This window comes from Grammomys surdaster, unplaced genomic scaffold (genome assembly GCF_004785775.1).
Source record: "Grammomys surdaster isolate TR1022 unplaced genomic scaffold, NIH_TR_1.0 126906, whole genome shotgun sequence".
Classification (NCBI taxonomy): Eukaryota; Metazoa; Chordata; class Mammalia; order Rodentia; family Muridae; genus Grammomys; species Grammomys surdaster.
Window position 1 is genome coordinate 617,467 of NW_021621692.1, and position 20,394 is coordinate 637,860.

At 45.9% G+C, this 20,394-nt stretch overlaps 1 protein-coding gene across 1 annotated transcript in view; it reads right to left on the bottom strand.

The window, feature by feature from the left end:
• The window catches only part of Prkca (protein kinase C alpha), a 406,878-nt gene that overhangs the window by 60,210 nt on the left and 326,274 nt on the right, over positions 1-20,394 (bottom strand). The window contains exons 6-8 of the mRNA XM_028761244.1: positions 17,753-17,909; positions 15,952-16,086; positions 15,648-15,744 (exon numbers count right to left, since the gene is read on the bottom strand). Coding sequence (XP_028617077.1) covers positions 15,648-15,744; positions 15,952-16,086; positions 17,753-17,909 — 389 coding nt within the window. The remainder of the gene's footprint in view (positions 1-15,647; positions 15,745-15,951; positions 16,087-17,752; positions 17,910-20,394) is intronic.

Here is a 20,394-nt window from a genome sequence, read left to right on the forward strand (position 1 = left end):
TGGAGTCCCGATAAACAAAGCAAAGTGGTGCAAATGAAGTAGTCCATCTTGCCGGACAGACCTTTATAGAAATGTCAGGAACCACTCAGATGGGAGCGAGGCAAGCATTTGCCAGGGTCAGTGGGAGTTTTGAAAATCGCCAGATACTTTACTTATAGGAACCTGCAAACCCCACACGATAATAGAGCATTTGCGACTTCTGAATGTTCTAAAACCTTCTTCCGCACTCAGACACCGAAAGCCACACAACTAAGAGTGGATCGGAAGAGAGGGGGAGGCCGTGGGCATTGCCAGGGACCCCTGAGTGGGCCGAGACTTATCGTCTCACCCCAATAGTGAGAGATGGTGGCTGTTTTCACATGAGGGCAGGATTCAAATGAAAAAGTCAATATTGGGATGTTCGGCTAGAACTTGACTAGCAATAAGAAGCCAAACAAATACCCAAGCTGTCCAAGCCAGGACTGGCAGGGAAGCTTGCTTTCCTCCGTGGTTGTATAGCTAGGAAAGAGGAACAGAGTGCCATGCCGTACCCCCAACCCCAAAGGGGTCCTCCACTAAAGGGGCTCAAACCTATGTTTTTTACACAGAGGTCTTTGTTTCTCTTGTTTTTGTTGTTGTTTTTAATTTTATGAGTTTGCCTCTGAAATGCTGGATCCACTTGTTCAATCACTGAAATGTAAAGATTTTCTAAAATGTCTCTAATTGACAGGAACAAGCATTTTGAAAAGGAGGGCCAACGGCCATTAAATTTAGCACAGACCTTCCAGAATGTTCTGTTTTAGCCCGTGCACATGGAACATTTTAAAACCATCCTGGTTTTTAAAGCGCCCACATCTAATCATAGCTCCATGAGACACCTGCTTCCAGGACTTGGCTGCAGCTGCACTGCTCTGTGCTCTCTGAATTCTGTGGCCGCCAGCTCACAGAGAAGGAGTGATGCTGAGCACATGGGTGCTGAACCCTCCCAGTCACAGACTGGAATGACACGTAGGGCATCCTGACTTTCTCTGGGACCTCAGTTTTGTCTTCTGTAAAATGGACTGAAATGCTACCTCATCATAGATGAACTGCACCCAACCTTTAGTTGATTCAATGGCAGCGTGGAACCCTATCGATGACAGGTGGCAAGCAGTATCAGAAGAGACTTAGGATCGTTAGAGAGGGAGAGACAGAGCCTCAGCAGGAAGACTCCCAAAGAGGTGGACACACAGAGAGCCAGGCAGTAAGTTCCCAGGGTTCTACTGCCAGTATTGGTCTTCAGAGGAATGGGGGATTCTGGAGGAGGAGTCTCAGTGCAAGACAGAGGTGTAAAGCCATACCTTTTTCTGTGTGTGTGTGTGTGTAGGAGGGCACCAACCTGGTGTAAGAGACTGCTGGGGGGGTCACTTTTCTGTGGCACTCTGGGGTTTTTTGGGGGTCCTGGGAGGTTCTGGAAAGTTGAGGTGTAGACTTTGTTGCAGGTTGTAGCCGAGAGGAGAAGCTGAAGTGAAGCAGGTTAAAGGGTCGAGAGAAGCCGCCAGCGCAAGAGGGAAGGTGTACAGGCAGAAAAGCTCGACACCTCCCAGAAGTCCTGGGTCCTCCCCGTGTGACCCATAGGCTTCAAGAGTAGATGGGGCCTTTTGAATAGTAGTCCAAGAAAGAGCCAATGGGATCTTACCAATGTGTGATTTCAACCTTTATAGATACTGTGCTGGGAACCGGGACAGTGTGGGGTACAGAAAGATGATCTCAGATAAAAAATAGGACATGTGGTATTGCTTCCCGTACCCCGCTCCCCGCCCCAAGCCATCAGCTTTGTGCAAATGTGGCCACTCATCCATGGCCCTTGCTGAGACCAAAGATCCTGCTTATTTCTGTGTAGCCTGTCAGCTGGGAGACACACACAGTCTCTAGGGGCAGGCCTGGGCTAGTTGCTGACAAACTTGTTTTCAGAAAAGCCCACAAGGTAAAGACTAGTTTGTGGTCGAGCAAGAGCCAAGCCATGCTGAGGTGTGAGGGGTGGCTGCACTCTAGCTTTGCTGAGGTGTCGGGATGCATCACCCCCATATCAATTACATTTCTTGTCTCCGGCAGAACAAGGTAGGGTGCTTCTTCTAGGACCCATCATGAAATGGGCACAAGAAATACACACAATAAGGGCACTTTGGGAAGAGGTTCTGTGGTGTAACACATAGTGAACTGAGCCACGTGGCCTCTCTGTCCCCTGTGGAGGGTGGAGCAAACCATCCACCTGCTGCCTTGATTTGCGTGGTTTGGATGTGAACTGTCCCCACAAGCTCATGTGTTTGAATACTTGGTTCCCACTGGTGGCCCTGTTTGGGAAGGTTTTGGAACATTTAGCAGGGAGAGCTTTGCTGGAGGACACCAGTCAGTGGGGATGGGCCCAGCCCTACTTCCTCTCCAGCCTCTGTTTCCTGTGTCCAGAGGCAATGTGACCAGTTTCCTCACCCTCTTCCTCCATGCCTACTGCACAATGATGGACTCTGTTCCCTCAATAAACTTTTCCTCCCGTAACTCGATGTTTGTTAGGCATTTTGTTACAGCGATAAGAAAAACAACTCATGATATCCAGCGTACAAATGGGGGCTTCAGACCCAGGTAGCAAAAGAGTTTGAGTTCCCTTAGAGATGGCTACTGTGGAAAAGAGTATCACAGGCAGACTCTTGCTTCCTACTTCCTGGGGTCAGGGTGTAGGGAGAACCCCAGGAAGTGGCCTTGTCCTAAGCATCTTTCATATGTACTTGCTTAACCGTCCTTGGGGTTAACAAGCCTGGGGCTTTTCTCTCTTCTGTATTGGACTTAGAGAGGCGGGCCAGCCAAATGACAGAGTGCCAAGGCCACACAGCCTGGCAATGGCAAAGCCAGGCTTTAGCTCAGGAATGTGACACTTCCTGCTACTGTATCATGCTGCTTCCTGGAATGCCAAGGGAAGCGAGAGTGAGCGACCAGCCGCAGAGAGGAAGGATCTCTTCAGAGATGGGGTAGCAGTCCACCAGAGTTGGGAAGAGCCTCAGTTTACCCATTGGGAGGGAGATCTGGAGAGCCGATAGCTTTGCTCTGACTCATTTTCCCCTACCTCCTCTATTTTTAAAAAAATACTTGTTTATGTGTATGTGAGTGTGCCTGCATGCATTTATGAGCACGAAGGGCATTCGGGTGCCCGTGGAGGCCAGAAGGCAGCACTGGGTCCCACGGAACTGGAATGTGGTGGTTGGTATAGGGCCGAAACTGCTGCTGAGCCATCTTGCCAGCCTCAGCCCTCCCTGTTGTTCCCTGTTCGGCCATGTCTGTGTTCTGTCCTCCTGTCTGTTAGGAAATACAGCCTTAGGATTTGAATATGACTTCTTCCTAGAAGGGTTGTGTCCAACATAGTTAGAAGGACAAAGGCACAAGTCTTAGGCCCGTCACATCACAGAGGTAAAAGGTTTAGGTGGCTCTGAGAGTTCCATCAGCTCGGTTTATCCACCGGAAGTGTTTGTAAACAGAAACTGCCACAGCCTGAAGTGGCCAGAGGGAACCATTTACTTTCAGGAGAACAGAAGGGGCTACTGGGCTGTTTTACCAAGGAATCAAAGAAACTCAGCACCTTGAAACAGGCTTTTAAAAGATAGCACAGGAGACAGAGCTCTTGAAAGTAACCTTGAATGGTAGTTACACTCATTTGCATACAGCATTCTTGTTAGTACACACACCTGAGAGGACATAGCTGGGTTCTCAATGGTTTTACACACTGATTACTCTTCAAAAGTTAGAATAAAACAATCCACATAAGTTTTTTTTTTCTTTTCCCAGTTCAAGTTACCCCTGGCCCTGTGACTCTCCACCCACCAAAGGCTCTTGTAAGTCAGCATGGCCTTGAACTTTGTATGTAGCCCATTGGTGACCTTGAACTTGTAAGATCTAAACCTCTATCTCCCGGGTGCTAGGATTACAGGCACATGCCTCCTCTGCGCCTGGTTTATGTTATCGCATGCTGTGATCAAACCAGGGTGCATTCACACACCTACACCTGAAGCAAGCACTCCTCCCATCTGAGTGACATCTCCAGCATGTCCCCATGCTCCTAACAAAATCTGCTTTCCTGAGGATTTGGAGGCTCTCGAGGAACTCGTGATGCCTGAGATTTTCCCAGTGAAACAAACCTGGAGATACACATTAGCCCATCCTGGCTAACTGAAGGCAGACACACATTAGCCCATCCCAGTTAACTGAAGGGAGACACACACACATTAGCCCGTCCCAATTAACTGAAGGTCAGGCCACCAGGCTCCCTGTCCTTCAGCTCTCTACTGTCTAGAAGTACACTGTGACTGGAAAGCTTTGCCATCCCAAGGGTTAACATTAGGAACAATTAACCAATACCTTCTTATATGAGGAGAGACAGGAGCAGCAAGAGAGATCCATCAGTGTGAGGTAGCTTCAGAGAGAAGAAAACCAGAGAGCCTGCATTTCATAAGCCAATTCTCACAGCCTGACTGGCCATAGCATCCTTGAGCATGAATGGATCCAATGAGCAGAAAATGTCTTGTTCTCAACCATCCTAACACTGTGATGTTCACACAGTTCACAGCTCTTCACGTGGTGGTGACCCCCATCTATAAAATTACTTTTGCTGCTACTTCAAAACAGTAATTTTCCTGTCGTGAATCATACTGTAAGTATCTCTGTTTTCTGATGGTCTTAGGTGACCCCAGTGAAAGGGTCATTCAACCCCCAAAGGCATTGCAACCCACAGGATGAGAACAGTGGGCAGACGGCTGAGACATTGGAGTGGTAAGGCTTGGTCTACTGAACTGGGAGGCTCTGCATCTTGTAACTATGAATCTTTAGGTCAGAGCTTACAAATCTAGAGCTGTTCTCAAAATAAGGTATTTTATTCTTACCACCAAAGCTTGGTTTTCTGCGTAGAGATTTTAATCTCCAACATAACTAAAAGGAACCAACCAGCAACAAAAACATCCATTGGAACCTTGAAGTTGGAAGCATAGTTTGTATAATGGAATCAACTTCAAGAAGCTTGAGGATTACATCAAAGTCTACATAGAATTAATGTGCTTGGGATATAGGGAAGTGGAGGAGAAGGCAGAAATAAGCCAGTGCCAAGACGCATGGATCAACACGGCGTGCGCGCGTGTACACACACATGCTCAGAAAGGTGCAGAAGAGAGCAGAGGAAGAGGCAGGAAATAAGAAGCACCATTTCAGACAGGAGACCAGAGTCCTTGCACTACTGACTTTGCAACTGTGTTCCTTCCGGGCTGTTCCTTTCCCATCCACAAAGATGCTCTTAACACCCTTCCCAGGCCTGCTAATCCTGGCATCCTGGATCTTCTGTAGAGGACCAGAGGGTACAGATTTAAGGCTTTTCAGGCCACACACTCCCGGTAGTGTTGCCTTCCACAGACTAAAGCATCCCCAGACAAAGTGCCCACAGGAGTGACTGTGGCCCTGTGAAGAAACTCTATTTAGTGACACGGAAATTTAATTTTCACCTAATTTTCATGTCTCACAACATTATAGTTTTTTGATTTGTGGGTAAAAGACATTTCAAAACATAATTATTCTTAATTCACGGGTCATGCAAAGGCAGGAAGTTTGGTGTGGGTCCCTGTTTGCTCTGGTAACTCCCTTCACTTCCCTGCAGCTGTAGAAGACGAGTCTGCTCAGTCATCAGCCACTGGGTTTTGTTTGTCGATCAGCACTACTGAAGATGTAATGAGTACCTAGCAATCTTATTAAGATGCAGATTGATTCAGTCACAAATAGGACGAAGGCTCTCTCCATCACCACGTCTACCAGGCTAGTCTTGAATCCTTGCCTCATCCTCAATGGTAGTTCATACTACAGACTTGAGTGCCTGGCTTGGGTTGTGCGTGTGTGTGTGTGTTTGTGTGTGTGTTGTGTGTGTGTGTGTGCACACATGCAGATGCATGCATATGCAAGTGGAGACCAAGGGCTGATGTCAGGTGTCTTACTCAGTTGCTCTCCACCTGATTTCTGGGTGACAGGGTCTTTGGCTGAACCGTATCTCACTAATTCGGCTAGGCTGACTGGCCAGCATGCCCCCAGGGAATTATGTTTCCCAGTCTTGCTCTGCCTCTGTCAGGCTTTTTCTCTAGGTGCTGGGTCAGGATCTAAGCTCAGGTCCTCTTGGTGGTAAGCACTTCAGTAAAAAGACCCACTTGGGCTTTTCTACCCTGAGACTTCTGTCACCTTTATTCTGCTCTGGTCCTGAGACAGAGCCATAAAAACGTCAGGGCTTACTCTCAATGTGTCCATTCGTGCCAAGGGGCACTCTCCCTTCTCTCCCCTCTCCTGTTCCTGTAAATGAAGGGACACATCCTGGGTTCTCATTCACACCCTGACCTCTGTGGTCACCAGAGCCTAGGTACAGAGGGAGGGAGGGAGGGCGCGTCTAGCATTATGCTTGCCAGTGTCTTCACCCAGGAACATCCACCCACAAAGTCATGCCTACAACACAAGGCTTTTCATGCTATTTCAGGGATTTGTTAGGATGGTAAAAAAAAAAAAAAAAAGAAAAAAAAAAAGCTAGACTGGACAGTCTTTATTTCTTTTAGTTTCCCAACAAAATTATATATTGTATCTCCAAATTAATCTGAGAACGCATGGCCAGTACGAGGACTCCCGTACAGACACTGTCTTCCCTTCCATGATGACCAGCCTGGGCTGAGACCAACAGAGACTTTCTCTGGGGTTGCTCAGTGCTAAGGGCTATTGACAACTGATTGAATGAAAACAATTTCTAAATCATCCTACTTGGGCTTAAGATTTTGCTTCTAAAACCAAGCTGAAGTACAAACATTAAAATATCTCTTGACTGATGCCCTTTTAATAGATTTTTTTTTTTACCCCCTTAACATCAATTAGTTCAGAAAGCAAGTAAGTAGCTATTTAGGGACAAAGAAGTAGAATCCATCCTGGGGGCACATCAAGTTTCTGTTTTGTGGCTAAAGGGCATCTCAAAGAACTCAGGTTTCTATAGTAACCGTTGCAGGGCTGATCAAATCAACAAATAGCTACGATTTATCTCAGAGTTTCCAATGGGCTGTTTTTTCCCCATCTGGAAAAGAACATTGCAAATTAGATAAAGTCTTCAAAGACAATGGGGGCTTTCAGAAAATCCAATTTTGGCAATAGCAAATAAAAGAGAAAAACATCTGCTTTCTCTTTCCATGTACAACTTATCCACAGAATCTCTTCTTCACTGATTTAAGTACCTTGACTATGGTAGTGATTGGATTCTATTAATTTGCTCATTAGTAAGAGAGAATCTTAAATGGTTTCTCAGAATGGAGGAAAACAGACATCGGTGATGTCTCCAGGGTGACCTTGTAGCTTCTGCATCTCCAAGCCAAGCCTCAGAAGGCTCCTTCACTGCCCTCCCGTAGACAAGCTCCTCACAACCTCCAAACGTATTTTGACTTCTTTTGGTTTAGACCCTTGTGTGGTTCTGAACAGTCACCAACATAAAAAACTACAGGAGCACACAGCGTGGTTTTCTGCATGTGTCTGGGGGTACTTGTGAGCCAGTTGGGGGGCTGTGGGTGGGTATCAGCATGCAGTCCACAGGGCAGTAAGGCCCCCCAAATTCTGTCCCTTGCTCCCACCCTCTGGGCCCTGCTGATCTCAGTAATCTGGGTGGGGAGAGGAAGAAGTGGTTGCCTGGGCAGCATCCAGAGTGGCTGGGGAAGATGGCCACCCACTTGCTCCACCATTTTCCCAGTGGGGCCTCCCTTGGATTCATCCCACACTGCCTTGGCAGACAGGTGACTGCAGAGGAGGAGGTCTATTTTCCTTCAGGGGCTCAGCACTTGCTAAACAAGATCATTGATCCAAGTTCAGCCCCGCAGAGCACATGCACACATGGGAGACACACATAGAGCCATCCATCCCAGTGAGTAACTATAGGGAGATGGAAGGTGGAGACAGAAGCCTCCAGAAGCTCCCAGCAAGCCAGCCAGACTTTTTATTAACAGAAAGGAGTATTCTAGATATTCCATGTACAATAGAAATACATATACATATGTACACATGTTGTTTTAAATTTCTAGAAAATGCATTAATAACATAAGAAATAGTTGAAATTAATTTAGTTAGTCAAATTAATTAATTCTCAGCACTCATCCAAAGGCTAGGTATGGTGACGCTCAACTATAAGCCAGAACTGGGAAAAGAGCAGAGACATGTGGATCCTGTGGGCTCACTGGCCATCATAAAATACCTATGATAATTATAATCTTTGACCATGTAGTGTATTTAGCCAATATATCCAAGATATTACTTCAGTTTATATTAGCCATGGAGTTATTATTACAATAGTTTACATTCTTTTCATGCTATTATGCCTTTGAAAGCTTGTGTATTTTATATTAACGACTTATTTTAGATCAGACTACATATAGTTTAGTTTTGTTTTGAGATGTAGTCTTACATAGTCTAGGCTGGCTTTGAACTCACTACACAGCAAAGGAAGTTCTGAACTTCTGCTCCTCCTTCTTCTGTCGCCTGTGTGCTGTGATAGTCAGCATGTGCCACTATGCTCAGCTAAAGCCTGTACGTATTTTAAATACTCCAAGGTGTCATATGGCTAGCCCCTGTCAAATTACACAGAGCAGCCCAAGAGGATTTTCAAGCACAGGAAAATGTAGGAATTTGCTTTCTGGAACTTATGACTATGTGATCACTTGGCCAGTGCCATGCTGAAATTATAAGCAGTGGACAGGTGTGGTTGACCTGGGCTGACTCAACCAATAGACACAAGAGATCCTGGTCCTCTTTGACCACGTAAAAGGAGAGGCCGGATGTGAAGTTGGTCATAAAGGATGAATGTGGTCTAAGGTTGGGGAAATCAGATTTACCATGAGGGGCTGGACCTGCTGTTCCGCACCTGAGCCCAGATGCTTATGGCGAGTCAGGCCATGATAGCATTTGCTTTAGAAGGCAGATCCCTCGGAAGGGACACAGCCCGTCATCAGGGAAGTGCTCATACTCCAGTGCCCTTCAGCAGCCTCCTGAGTACCAGGATCAAAGAGGAAGGAGGTAGAAGGGACAACCTGCAGATCGATGGGATCCAGAAATCTTTACAACCTATTTTCTATAAGCATGACCAAGATAGGAGCACTGGAGTTCTGACTTCAGGCTCCAAGGAGCTGTGAATATTGAGATACCAACTCACTGGCCTGTTTTCAACAATGATACCTTGACAGAAATTTCTGAGGCTCTAAACAGAAATGCTCTTGTCATCTCACTGTACCTCTATTGCACATAAAACAAAACAAACACCACCCCCTCAAAAAACCACAGGATCAGCATTTACTACTTCCTAACTACAGTAAACAATGTCTACTCCACATAACCACATACCTAAAGATAAAGAAATAGAGGCCAAAGGCCTGGCTAACATGGAGTGAGGCCTTACTATGTTCCTAGGTATATAAACTTATATAGCAATATGATTTAATCCTCATGTATTCAGTAGGTGCTATCCCTCTCCTCATTCAAAAACAAGAAAAATAGAGGTCAGAGTTTAGGGAACTTATCCAAGATTGGGGCTGGAGAGATGGCTCATTGATTGGGTAAAGCATTGACTATGCAAACATGAAGACTAGAGTTTGGATTCTCAGCACTCATCCAAAGGCTAAGCATGGTGACGCTCACCTATAAGCCAGAACTGGGAAAAGAGCAGAGACATGTGGATCCTGTGGGCTCACTGGCCAGTCAGCATAGCCAAAACAGTGGTCTAGGTTATATACCAGTACTTGAAGACAGAGGCAGGAGAATCAGGGGTTCAAGGTCACCTTCAGCTACATAGTAAGTTTAAGGCCAATCGGGCTAAAAAGGACCCTGTATGGGAAAAACAACCAACCAATGAAATGAACTAATGAGAGAGAGAGAGAGAAAGAGAGAGAGAGAGAGAGAGAGAGAGAGAGAGAGAGAGAGAGAGAGAGAGAGAAAATAAAATTGTGGCCTGAAAATATTGTTTCCTTTTCAAATGAATTTCAATTGAATTTCAATTGAATGCAGCCTGCAGGTACAGTTCAAGCTGTGAACAATTTTTATGCTTGGCTTTTGTAAAAAAAATCAACATGATCATTTCACAGAAAACACTGGGCTTTCACAGGAGGGATGGCTGTACTCTTGTTTATGGCAGGTGTGGTTCCTGTCAATCACCTGTCAGATAAGTTCACTTTTGAGTATTTACTCAGGAGCCCAAACCAGACCACTGAGTTGAGAAGTCTGTGTGCAGTGTGGAATCCTCTCTCCACTTCTAACAGCCATGGATAGCCCCTTCTATTCAGGACTCATCTGATACAATCTTAGGCTCAAAACATGCCTGATTTATAGACCCAGTGTGTTTCAGAAACCCATTTTACAGACACACTGTATCTAGACATCCATCACACAAGGGTCTTTTCCCTGAAGATATGACAAATGCTGACAAGGGTCTCTCCTACCTCTGACATAATAGAGCAGGTGGCGTGGCAGAGAATCCAACCAATATGTGAAGTAACATGAAATTTCGACATGAAAATTCATTCATTGTAACAAAACTTTAAAACAACTTCAAATAAAGGTGTCTAGGCAATAACCACTTTCTGTATTAAACTACATTGGCAGTGGTGGCAATTTGATAAAAACAAACATTTGTATAGTAAGCATACTTTAATAACTTCCCTATTGGTTTAATCTAAAAAATAATTCATCTGAGTGCTGCTATTATTGCCATACACTTAAGAACACAGAGAGGTTATACTGTTAAGAACTGGCAAGATCGGGATTTGATTCCAGAGTAGTTAGGCTGATCCTGCAGCCAATAAACTATGCCTCATGGGTAAATGAGGTCTGCTACTTGTTTTTATAAATAAAGTTTTATTGAAACAGTTTCATTTCTCACAACTTGTCTACAGGTGCTTCTATGCTTCAGTGAAGCAGTAAACATTATGATAGACACTTTGTGGCCTGCAGACATTATTTGATCCTTTACAGGGAAGACTTGCTGAGCCAGAAGTAACCAATCCTTGGGACCTCCTCCCATTCTCACCACTGACCATGGGCCTACAGTAAGAATAGAGACCTGGGTTTGGGAGGGAAGTGAGGAATCATGGCCGCTATAGGAAGTTCTGGGATGTGCAAAGCAGCATAGGGTGTTGCATTGTATTTGCTTCTCAGTAACCTCCCTGCTTCATCTCTGGGCCTACCAGTACAGACCACAAACTCCCCAGGAAGTAGGGCTGTTTGTTCTGGTCACTGCTGGAGCCCTACTTACTGAACAAAAGAAAGGACATGCAATTTAGTTTGTGACGCAGGGACTGTGTGTGCTCTACTCAAAGACAAACATGGACCAGATAAAAAGGCCACAGAGACACTTGTCTCTGTGGATACTCTGATCACAGTCCTGCTTTGTGTTGTCTTTGGGGCAGATGAACTGCCCTGACAGAGCCTGTAGGGGCGAGCATGGGCTTTTCTAGCTATTCTGGGACTTTTCCTTGGCTTCTAACAGCTTCACTCCCAGATGATTCTGTTTGCCAAGATCCTAGAATCAACAGTTAAAATATGAAAAAATTTCCATCTAATTATCTGCTGAATAGTAACAAGGTGGATGGAGCTCTAAGTGCTCATTTTATTTCCTTTTTTTTTTTTTATTAGACCGAGTGACTTTTGATGTCTTAGGGAGGGCCATGAAACCACAGCTTTTTAATTCCTTCTAGAACACAGATGCCTGGGCGGGTTGGGATTCCATAGCTATAATCCCAGGACCGGGGAGGCAGAGACAGGAGGCATATCTTGAGTTTAAGAGCAGTCTAAGCTATATAAAAAGACTTTCTGTTTCCCTCTCAAAAGTCTAAACACCACCAAAACAGAACCAAACTCGGACACAATAACTGACGGATAAGCATGTCTAAGCCTTCACCCACAGGCCACACTGCAGCCTGGGATAGCTGTGAATGAGGCCCAAGGTATTGCAGATTCAGTGTCCTGTCAAAAAGTTGGACCCCACTGTTCTAGATAATAAGGTACCCCTGAGATTTGCTGGCTTCTGAGAGGACTAACGATTGTGCTGGGCTTCAGTGAGTGACAACTCAGCACTAAGCCTGTGTTCAGCCCAAGGGTGCAAAGCGGAAAGAATGCATGGGGACAGGACAGATTGTTGTCAGCTTGTCACCACTAGGTACCGAGGGAAGGACTGCCACTCTCACAGTATAGACCTGAACACAGAACTGTGAACACGGGACTGTGTGACCCCCTAAGGTCAGGCCAGAGGATTCTATTTAAACACAGCCTGGGAGTTGCCACGAAATTCCAGCATCTTTCTGACTCTACCCACTACAGGCTTCTTCCTTGTCTCCTGCTGTAACACTGGCAAAATGCTCAACACATGAACAGACACCGTCTGAGGAAATCCAGGAAATAAAGCCAAAAGATGCTCAAAGGAAATACTAGGACATAGTTCATGCAAGTGTTCTAAGTGTGGGGCTCAGAGGGGTGGCACCTGCCACCCAAACCACTGAGGACATCTCCTCTCCCCTCTGAGGGTGTGTGGCCTTGGCTAGTACTCCACTGTCAAGCCTAGCCCCCCTAGCAGGGACAGACAGCACATTGTCTCTGTCTCTAGAGAAATGCTTTATTTTTGGCCCCAAGCCCTCCAGCCTATGATGTTTACCTAGATCCTTAACTTGGAACTGGTGGCCTTTATAACGAGGAGGCCGTTATAAGCCATTGCTCAGAGAAACAGGAAGTTAGCTCACCGGAAAGCCGTGGAAATGAAGCACCAAAGTGGGTCAGCATTTCTCCATGAATAAGGTGGTTTCAGATTAGAGTGACTTCAAGTGACACACCTGTGGAGCCCCAACAATGTTCCTCTCTCGGTTGTGTCCTAGGCTCATGACCATGAACAATGACCATGAATGACACCCTTGGGGTGTGAGAGGCAGTAAAACACAACAGGTTTCTGCCCTGCCTGGGAGAGCCACCCAGTGTCCTGAAACTCCTTCTGGAAGGATCCATCCATCACAGGAGTGGGTGACATTGGGAAGGGTGTCTAAGGGGTCTTTCTGGGGAGGTAGTCTGGAGTTGTGTCCTAGCCAGGGTAGGGGTGGAGGCAGAGGACCAGGCAAGTGACAGAAGAGAGAAGGGGGAGGGAGAGAGGGCCATGCCCAGCAAACTTTGACTCTCAAGCTTGTATTTGACTTCCTTAAAAATCATAAAGAACCTCATTTTTCCAGTTTTAAACATATTTCTTATCTCTCCTGTAGTTTTTATTTATTTTTTATTTTTGTTAATGTCCAAGTGCTCTGGCTTACATGTACACCTTTATGCCAGAAGAGGGCATCAGATTGCTTTATAGAGGGTGGTGAGCCCCCATGTGGTTGCTAGGAATTGAACTCAGGACCTCTGGAAAAGTGGCCAGTGTTCTTAATCACTGAGCCATCTCACCAGGAGTCACTGGACTCCTGCAGCTTTTAAGGATTTACATTTAAACTTCCTTTAAGTATATGTGTGTCTATTTCTGTGTGCACGTTAACAAATCCCTTGGAGCTGGAGTTACAGGTGGCCTGTCGTGGGTGCTGAGAACTGAACTCTGGTCCTCTGGAAGAATAACAAGTGTTCTTAACCACTGAGCCAATGCTACAGTCCCATCTCCTGACAGGAGAGAGTACAGGCTGTGCCTCACCAGAAAGCTCTTACCTGAGTTGAAAGTACACTTGAAAGTTTGACCTATACAGAACTATAAGTTTTAATTGGCTGTCAACATTAAAAGAAACCAGAACACGTGATATAAAAAGGTGGGACTTTTGGCTTCTCTTGCGGAACAGCAAGTATGGCAGCATGGACTTCCATGTGTGTTTACCAATACCATGTGGCCCTCAGAAACAGGAACTATCACTTTGACTTTCCTATGTTACTGGGGATAGCTCTTAAGGCTTGAGGATGCTAGGCAATTGCTGGACTCCCGAGCCATGTCTCCAGCCATGTCTCCAGCCATGTCTCCAGCCTGGCTGCTACCTTCAGATGGGTTCACACTCAGCCGCTCACCCATCTCCAACACTCCCTGCTCTCACCAACTCGTGCCAGCACTTCGTCTCCATCTTAAGCATCCCTGACTCACTTCAATCACGTACACTCCCAGAAGCCAGGAAACCTGGCAGCCTAGCCCTCAGCATTAGCACTGACATCTACACTCACCGAACGTCATCAGCTTGATGATGGAAATCATTGGAACAATTTTCTGTTTTACACTCTTTGGAATTCAGTCCACCTGATATATGCTTCCTTTTAAAGGGCAATACCATGATCAGGAGAAGTCTGTCTCCCTCTCCCTCTCCTTCTCCCTCTCCTTTTCCTTCTCCCTTTCCCTCTCCCTCTCCTTTCCTTTCTTCCTCTCTCTGTCTCTCTCTGTCTCTCTCTCTGTCTCTCTCTGACTTTTTTCTCTCTCTGTCTCTCTCTTCCTCTCTCTGTCTCTGTCTCTCTGTCTCTCTGTCTTTCTCTCTCTTCCTCTCTCTGTCTCTCTGTCTCTGTCTCTCTGTCTGTCTCTTTCTCTCTCTGTCTCTCTGTCTGTCTCTGTCTCTCTCTCTGTCTCTCTCTCTGTCTGTCTCTCTCTCTGTCTCTCTCTCTGTCTCTGTTTCTCTCTGTCTCTGTTTCTCTCTGTCTCTCTCTGTCTCTCTCTGTCTCTCTCTCTGTCTCTCTCTCTCTATATATATATCTATATCTATGTATCTATGTATCTATGTATCTATCTGTCTATCTATCTATCTATCTATCTATCTATCTATCTATCTGCATATTACTTTAGGAATTCCTGGGATTTCCAGGGAATACTGTATAGTCTGTAGAGAAAAGATTACCAGTTATATAGATCTTGGAGGCTACTAAAGACTGTGATCAAATGGTCAGATGCTAAGTAATTAGAAAGACAGAAAGCATCAGAGATGGTGGCTGGGGTCCTGAGGCAGGGGTTTAGAGAGAATGTTCACTGTGAGCTGAGATAGATGGAAAGTAATAGAGAGAAAGAAGAGGGAAGCAGAGGGAGGAAGAGGAAAGATGAATCTAGGACAGAAGGCAAACACGCAAACCCAGTCAGGAGGAAAACAGAAGGCCGCCTTGCCTAAATGATGTCCGGAGAAAAAATAAAAAGAATTCTAAACAGGAGTGTCTGCTGGAGCTCATCCTACAGAAGAAAATCACTCAGTTTTGCTTTCTATAGGGAAAGCAAAAAATTTTCAATAGGGAAATTTTTTCCCAGATACTGGAGTGGTAGCTAATTATAGGCAAGTTGCTCCTCTTGAAAGTGTGCAGCCCTTCACTGTGAAAGGGGGGTGCACTCTCAACCTTGCCACCACCCCAGTGATATATAAATCATTTTTTTATGTGAAAACCAGCCATGCTCTCACCTCTGTGCTATCTCCAATCTTCAGTCTCCAAAGGACAGAGACACAGAATGCCAACAGCTTGCAAATGAAAGTGGTTACATAGGACATTTGTGTTCTTCAATGATGTAAGCAAGAATTAGCATGAGAATTGCTTTGGGCTTCCCGGTGGTGTCACAAGAATTGGATCCTCCCCAAAGACATGTTTCGTAATGTGGAGGAAAGATAGTTTCCTGCCCTGGGCTCTATGGGGATCCTCACCTCAAACTTCTGCCTGAGTTCCATGTTGCCTTCTTCATCTCCTTCTGGAATGGGCACATTGTAGTATTCGCCCTCTTCTTGGTTGAGCAACTTGTACCTTCAGGGACAGGGGGAGAAGGAAGGGTAAGGGCCAGTCAGTGGCTCTTTTCCTTCAGCCTCTGGTCAGGCTATTGGAAAGATGCCTCTACAGAAACCATAGGCAGAGCCCAGCACCGAATGGGGGTGGGGGTGAGGCTATAGCCAGCCTTGCTTCTCTCAGCTGCCTGGGGTATGACAACATTCTGGGTCCCATGGGCTTCCTTACCATCCACTGGCTGGCATCTTCATCAGCTCTGAGACACCAAAAGAAAGGGACCCCATGAAGTCATTCCGTGTCGTCCGATCCCAGTCCCAGATTTCTACAGACAGTCGCCGGTCTTTGTCTGAAGGTTTTAATTTGCTACAATGACAACGTATACACGATAGATTAAGACATCTCAGTCATGGCATCTTGGGAGACACCAACATGCCCACAGTCTGTGCCTGAAATAGTATCTTCAATTTCCTTCCTGTGCCAACAGGACATCAGCCTTTCCTATTAGCTAGCTGCTACAAAACCTCTGTCTAGATTGAGAATCAGTGAACTCTGACCCCTGACAGCTCACACTTACTATCTAAATAAAAATTTTATTAGAAGACAGCTTTGAAACATAAAAATAAAGTTTTATTAGAGCACGGCCTTGGTTATTTGTTTATATATAGTCTATGGCTGCTCTGGCAACAGAGACTACATGACTCACGATGTCTAAAATACAGACTTTCTGCCTTTACTGAGCAGAGCTCAGTGGCTTCTCTCTGACAGAAAGACATCTTTCCTTCTGGTAATGTTTACAGAGGAAGTGCTTCCTGAGAACGTCCCCATGGGGAACCTCTTGTGCTCCCTGATGTGCGCTGTGCTCCCTGGTGTGCATTGTGCTCCCTGGTGTGTGCTGTGACCCCTTGTATACATTGTGCTCCCTGGTGTGTGCTGCACTCCCTGGTGTGTGCATTGTGTTCCCTGGTATGTGCTGTGCTCCCTGGTGTGTGCATTGTGTTCCCTGGTATGTGCTATGCTCCCTGATGTGTGCATTGTGCTCCCTGGTGTGTGCTGTGCTCCCTGGTGTGTGCTGTGCTCCCTGGTGTATGCTGTGCTCCCTGGTGTGTGCATTGTGATTCCCTGGTATGTGCTGTGCTCCCTGGTGTGTGCATTGTGTTCCCTGGTGTGTGCTGTGCTCCCTGGTGTGTGCATTGTGCTCCCTGGTGTGTGCTGTGCTCCCTGGTGTGTGCATTGTGTTCCTTGGTATGTGCTGTGCTCCCTGGTGTGTACATTGTGCTCCCTGGTGTGTGCTGTGACCCCTTGTATACATTGTGTCCCCTGGTGTGTGCTGCACTCCCTGGTGTGTGCATTGTGTTCCCTGGTATGTGCTGTGCTTCCTGGTGTGTGCATTGTGTTCCCTGGTATGTGCTGTGCTCCCTGGTGTGTGCATTGTGCTTCCTGGTATGTGCATTGTGCTCCCTGGTGTGCGTGCTCCCTGGTGTGTGCATTGTGCTCCCTGGCGTGCGTGATCCCTCACTACTGACTCTTTACTCTTTCTTACTATTCTTCCCCTTCCTTCATCTCTGGTTTGGAATTTCTATTAATCCTCCAAGATGAAGCTCAAATGTCACCTCCTTCTGGAAGTGACATTTTTCCTGCTTAGCGGTGAGTCTATCTTCCTTATTTTTGCAGTAATAATATTTTCTACGTCATGGGTTCCTTATTCCATGCTACAAAGATTCTTATTGCTTCATACCCTCTCCTAGCTCCTAAAAGGACTAAGGAGACAGAACACACCAGAGCACACATCACTTGCTACAGAGCAGGTGATGATAATAACTTGGGGTTTGTATCACATACATTCTGGCAAACCAAGTCACTGCCTATCAAACAGAAGTGATGGCAGCTGTTACCTGACAGTAGCCTGGGGTGGTCTTTGGAATGAGGATGTAAGTAGAGACATTTGCTACGCCCCACCACCCCCTCAATGGGTGGGCAGTATGTGGTATGAGAGGGTAGAGCTTATCCCAGGGCAGGAAGAAGCACTTACAACGTGAAGGACTCGTTCCACTGAGGGTTCAGTGTGGAGCGGATGGTTTTGGTTTTCTGTTTGCTCTCATTCTTGGGGTCAGGAATAAGTTTCAGCTTCACATAAGGATCCGAAAGCCCATTTGGATCCATAGGGATTAGATTTTTTGCATCTCGTACTGTGAAGAGAAAAAGAAAAAGAAATTATAAAAAACAACACTGACTTGATGAGTCAGCACTGGTGTTAGCACCGTGTTGAAGACGGTGATTGTAGCCAGATGGAGTGGCACATGCCCTCAATTCCAGCACTTGGAAGGTGGAGGTACAAGATTACCCTTGGCCACATAACAAGTTCGAGGCCATCTTGGGCTATGTGAGACTCGGTTTCAGTTCTTCTCCTGAAACGAAGATGCTGTCTGAGAGAAGAGATTAATCAGAGGCCCCTGCCACTCAATATGAGGTTGCTCACTACCTTCACTGACAGTCAGTGGGTGTCATGGAGCCCTTGATTCCAGTCTCCAGGCTCAGCATCAGCCTGAACTAACAGCATTAAACACATTCCAGGTCCTAGTAGAAATGCTCAAACCTGGGTCCCACTTCAGACCTACAGAAGCAGGACACACATTTTAAGTGACCTTCTAGCTTTCCAGAGGGAAAGGGGACCCTTGCTCCTTTTTGGCAGCCAGCCGGCCCTGGTCCATGAAGCTGCACATGTGATTCAATGTCTATAAAGCGTTACTATTCTTCATAAAATATGGCAGATCCCAACCCTGGTTGTACCTTGGAATCCCTTGAGAAAGGGGTAAAAAAGCCTCAATACTCACAATTAAATTAGAATGATCAAAGGAAGTGTCCCACCAACTGGTCTTTAAAAGGTCCTGGAACTCACACTACAGATCAGGCTGTCCTTGAACTCACAGAGATCTGCCTGCCTTCGCTTCCCAAACACTGGGATCAAAGACATGCACCACTACCACCCAGCTAGGAACAACTGATATTTCAGGTTGGGATTTAGGATTTCTATTCAATGTACATCAACTGTCACCCAGGAGGTCACTCCCAGGGCAGTGTCTTGTACCTCACCTCAAAATGACAAACTTTGAATCCTCACTTTAACAGGATTCACAGGTGACCCCGGTGCATATTCTGGGCCAAGAGGCAATGACATGGGAATCAACAAATAATTACAAAGAAAAACCACTTCTTTCTCACCAAGGAACAAGCTCTCAGACGCGGCTGATCGTCTAAAGCTGCTGCATCTCAGTGCATGAAGTAATTTTCTATGCTGATGATAGATGAAGGTCCTGCGTCTGAGCCTGCTGCAGTATGTCTCCCTCCCTATCTTCCTGACAAAGTAAATGTCTTATCATCAGAGGCCTTTAACTAGTCGAATACTATTGATATTCATCCATCCCTCCAATCCACTAGGAGGCTCTCTAACCCAGAGGTTCTCATACTATGGCCCCTGGACCATCACTTAGTGAATCAGAATCTCTGGGAGGGGCTGGCAGATGTTCACCAAGCCTTTAGGTGATTCCATGGTATGTAAATGTCAAAAAACAAAACAATTTATAACACCAGGGTTATGGCTTGTAACCCAGATTATCAACATAGATTGATCATGAAGAACTGCAGAAGAAATTTAGAAGTTCCTGGAGCTGGCAGTGGGCAGGACATAGAGGAAGGGTGGAGACATGCTAAAGATGTTGGGTCTTTGGACACAGGTGTGGCAGTGTGTCACTAAAGCAGACGTCAAAGTCAAGCACTGTCCACACTAGCTTGGTGTTCCATGGAGTGCTATTCCTGCTGGCTGACAGCCTTATGTCTTTCTCACCCAGCAGCTGGAGCATGAGCATGTGACTGTGGACCCTGCATTCATATGGTCTGAGCAAAGCGTGGGTCAGGTGAGGTCTGCAAGCCACAGAGAAGCAGAGGCTGTCTTTCCATAGTGCACCTGGGCTCTCCAGAGATTTCTTCTGTAGGATTCTGTTTAATTCCACCCAGCTTGAGGGCTGAGAGCATAGGCTACGTAGGCCAATAGCTCTACTATCAAACTTACCCTTCATGATAGAACTCTGAGCCTTAGGGATAAAGTCCTCAAGCTCATTTGTTTAACTAGAAAAATGAATAGGGCCATAATTCTGGTGAGATAAACTTCCAAGAAAAAGGAAATGGAATAATGTATATAAAGTATGTTATATAGCCAGCAAACTTGTAAAGAAGGGAGATTGCATTGAGTGAATGTTCACTGCATCTCAAATTTTTTTGTTTTTTTTTGTTTTTGTTTTTCTTGACTCAGGATTTCTCTGTGTAGTTAGTTGGCTGTTCTGGAACTCACTCTATAGACCAGACTGCAACTCTTCCTGTGTATCCCTTCAAACTCATGACCACCTGTTCTTTATTTTTACACACACACGCACACACACACACGGGTGTACACATGTCTATATAATATAGCCTATTGAATCCATTTACTTTTGAGTGTATGTTAGGGGCTGACCACTTGGGACTACATTACTTCTCATGGGGCTCTTCAGTAGGGAAGACTGAATGGCTGTCTCTTAGAAGTCATCAACTGTCTGTAGCTCGTCATCTAGGAGTGGAGCCTGTGAGAGTTTACCCATCCACATTGGAATATCAACTGGTATCATCGAGCAGGTCTTG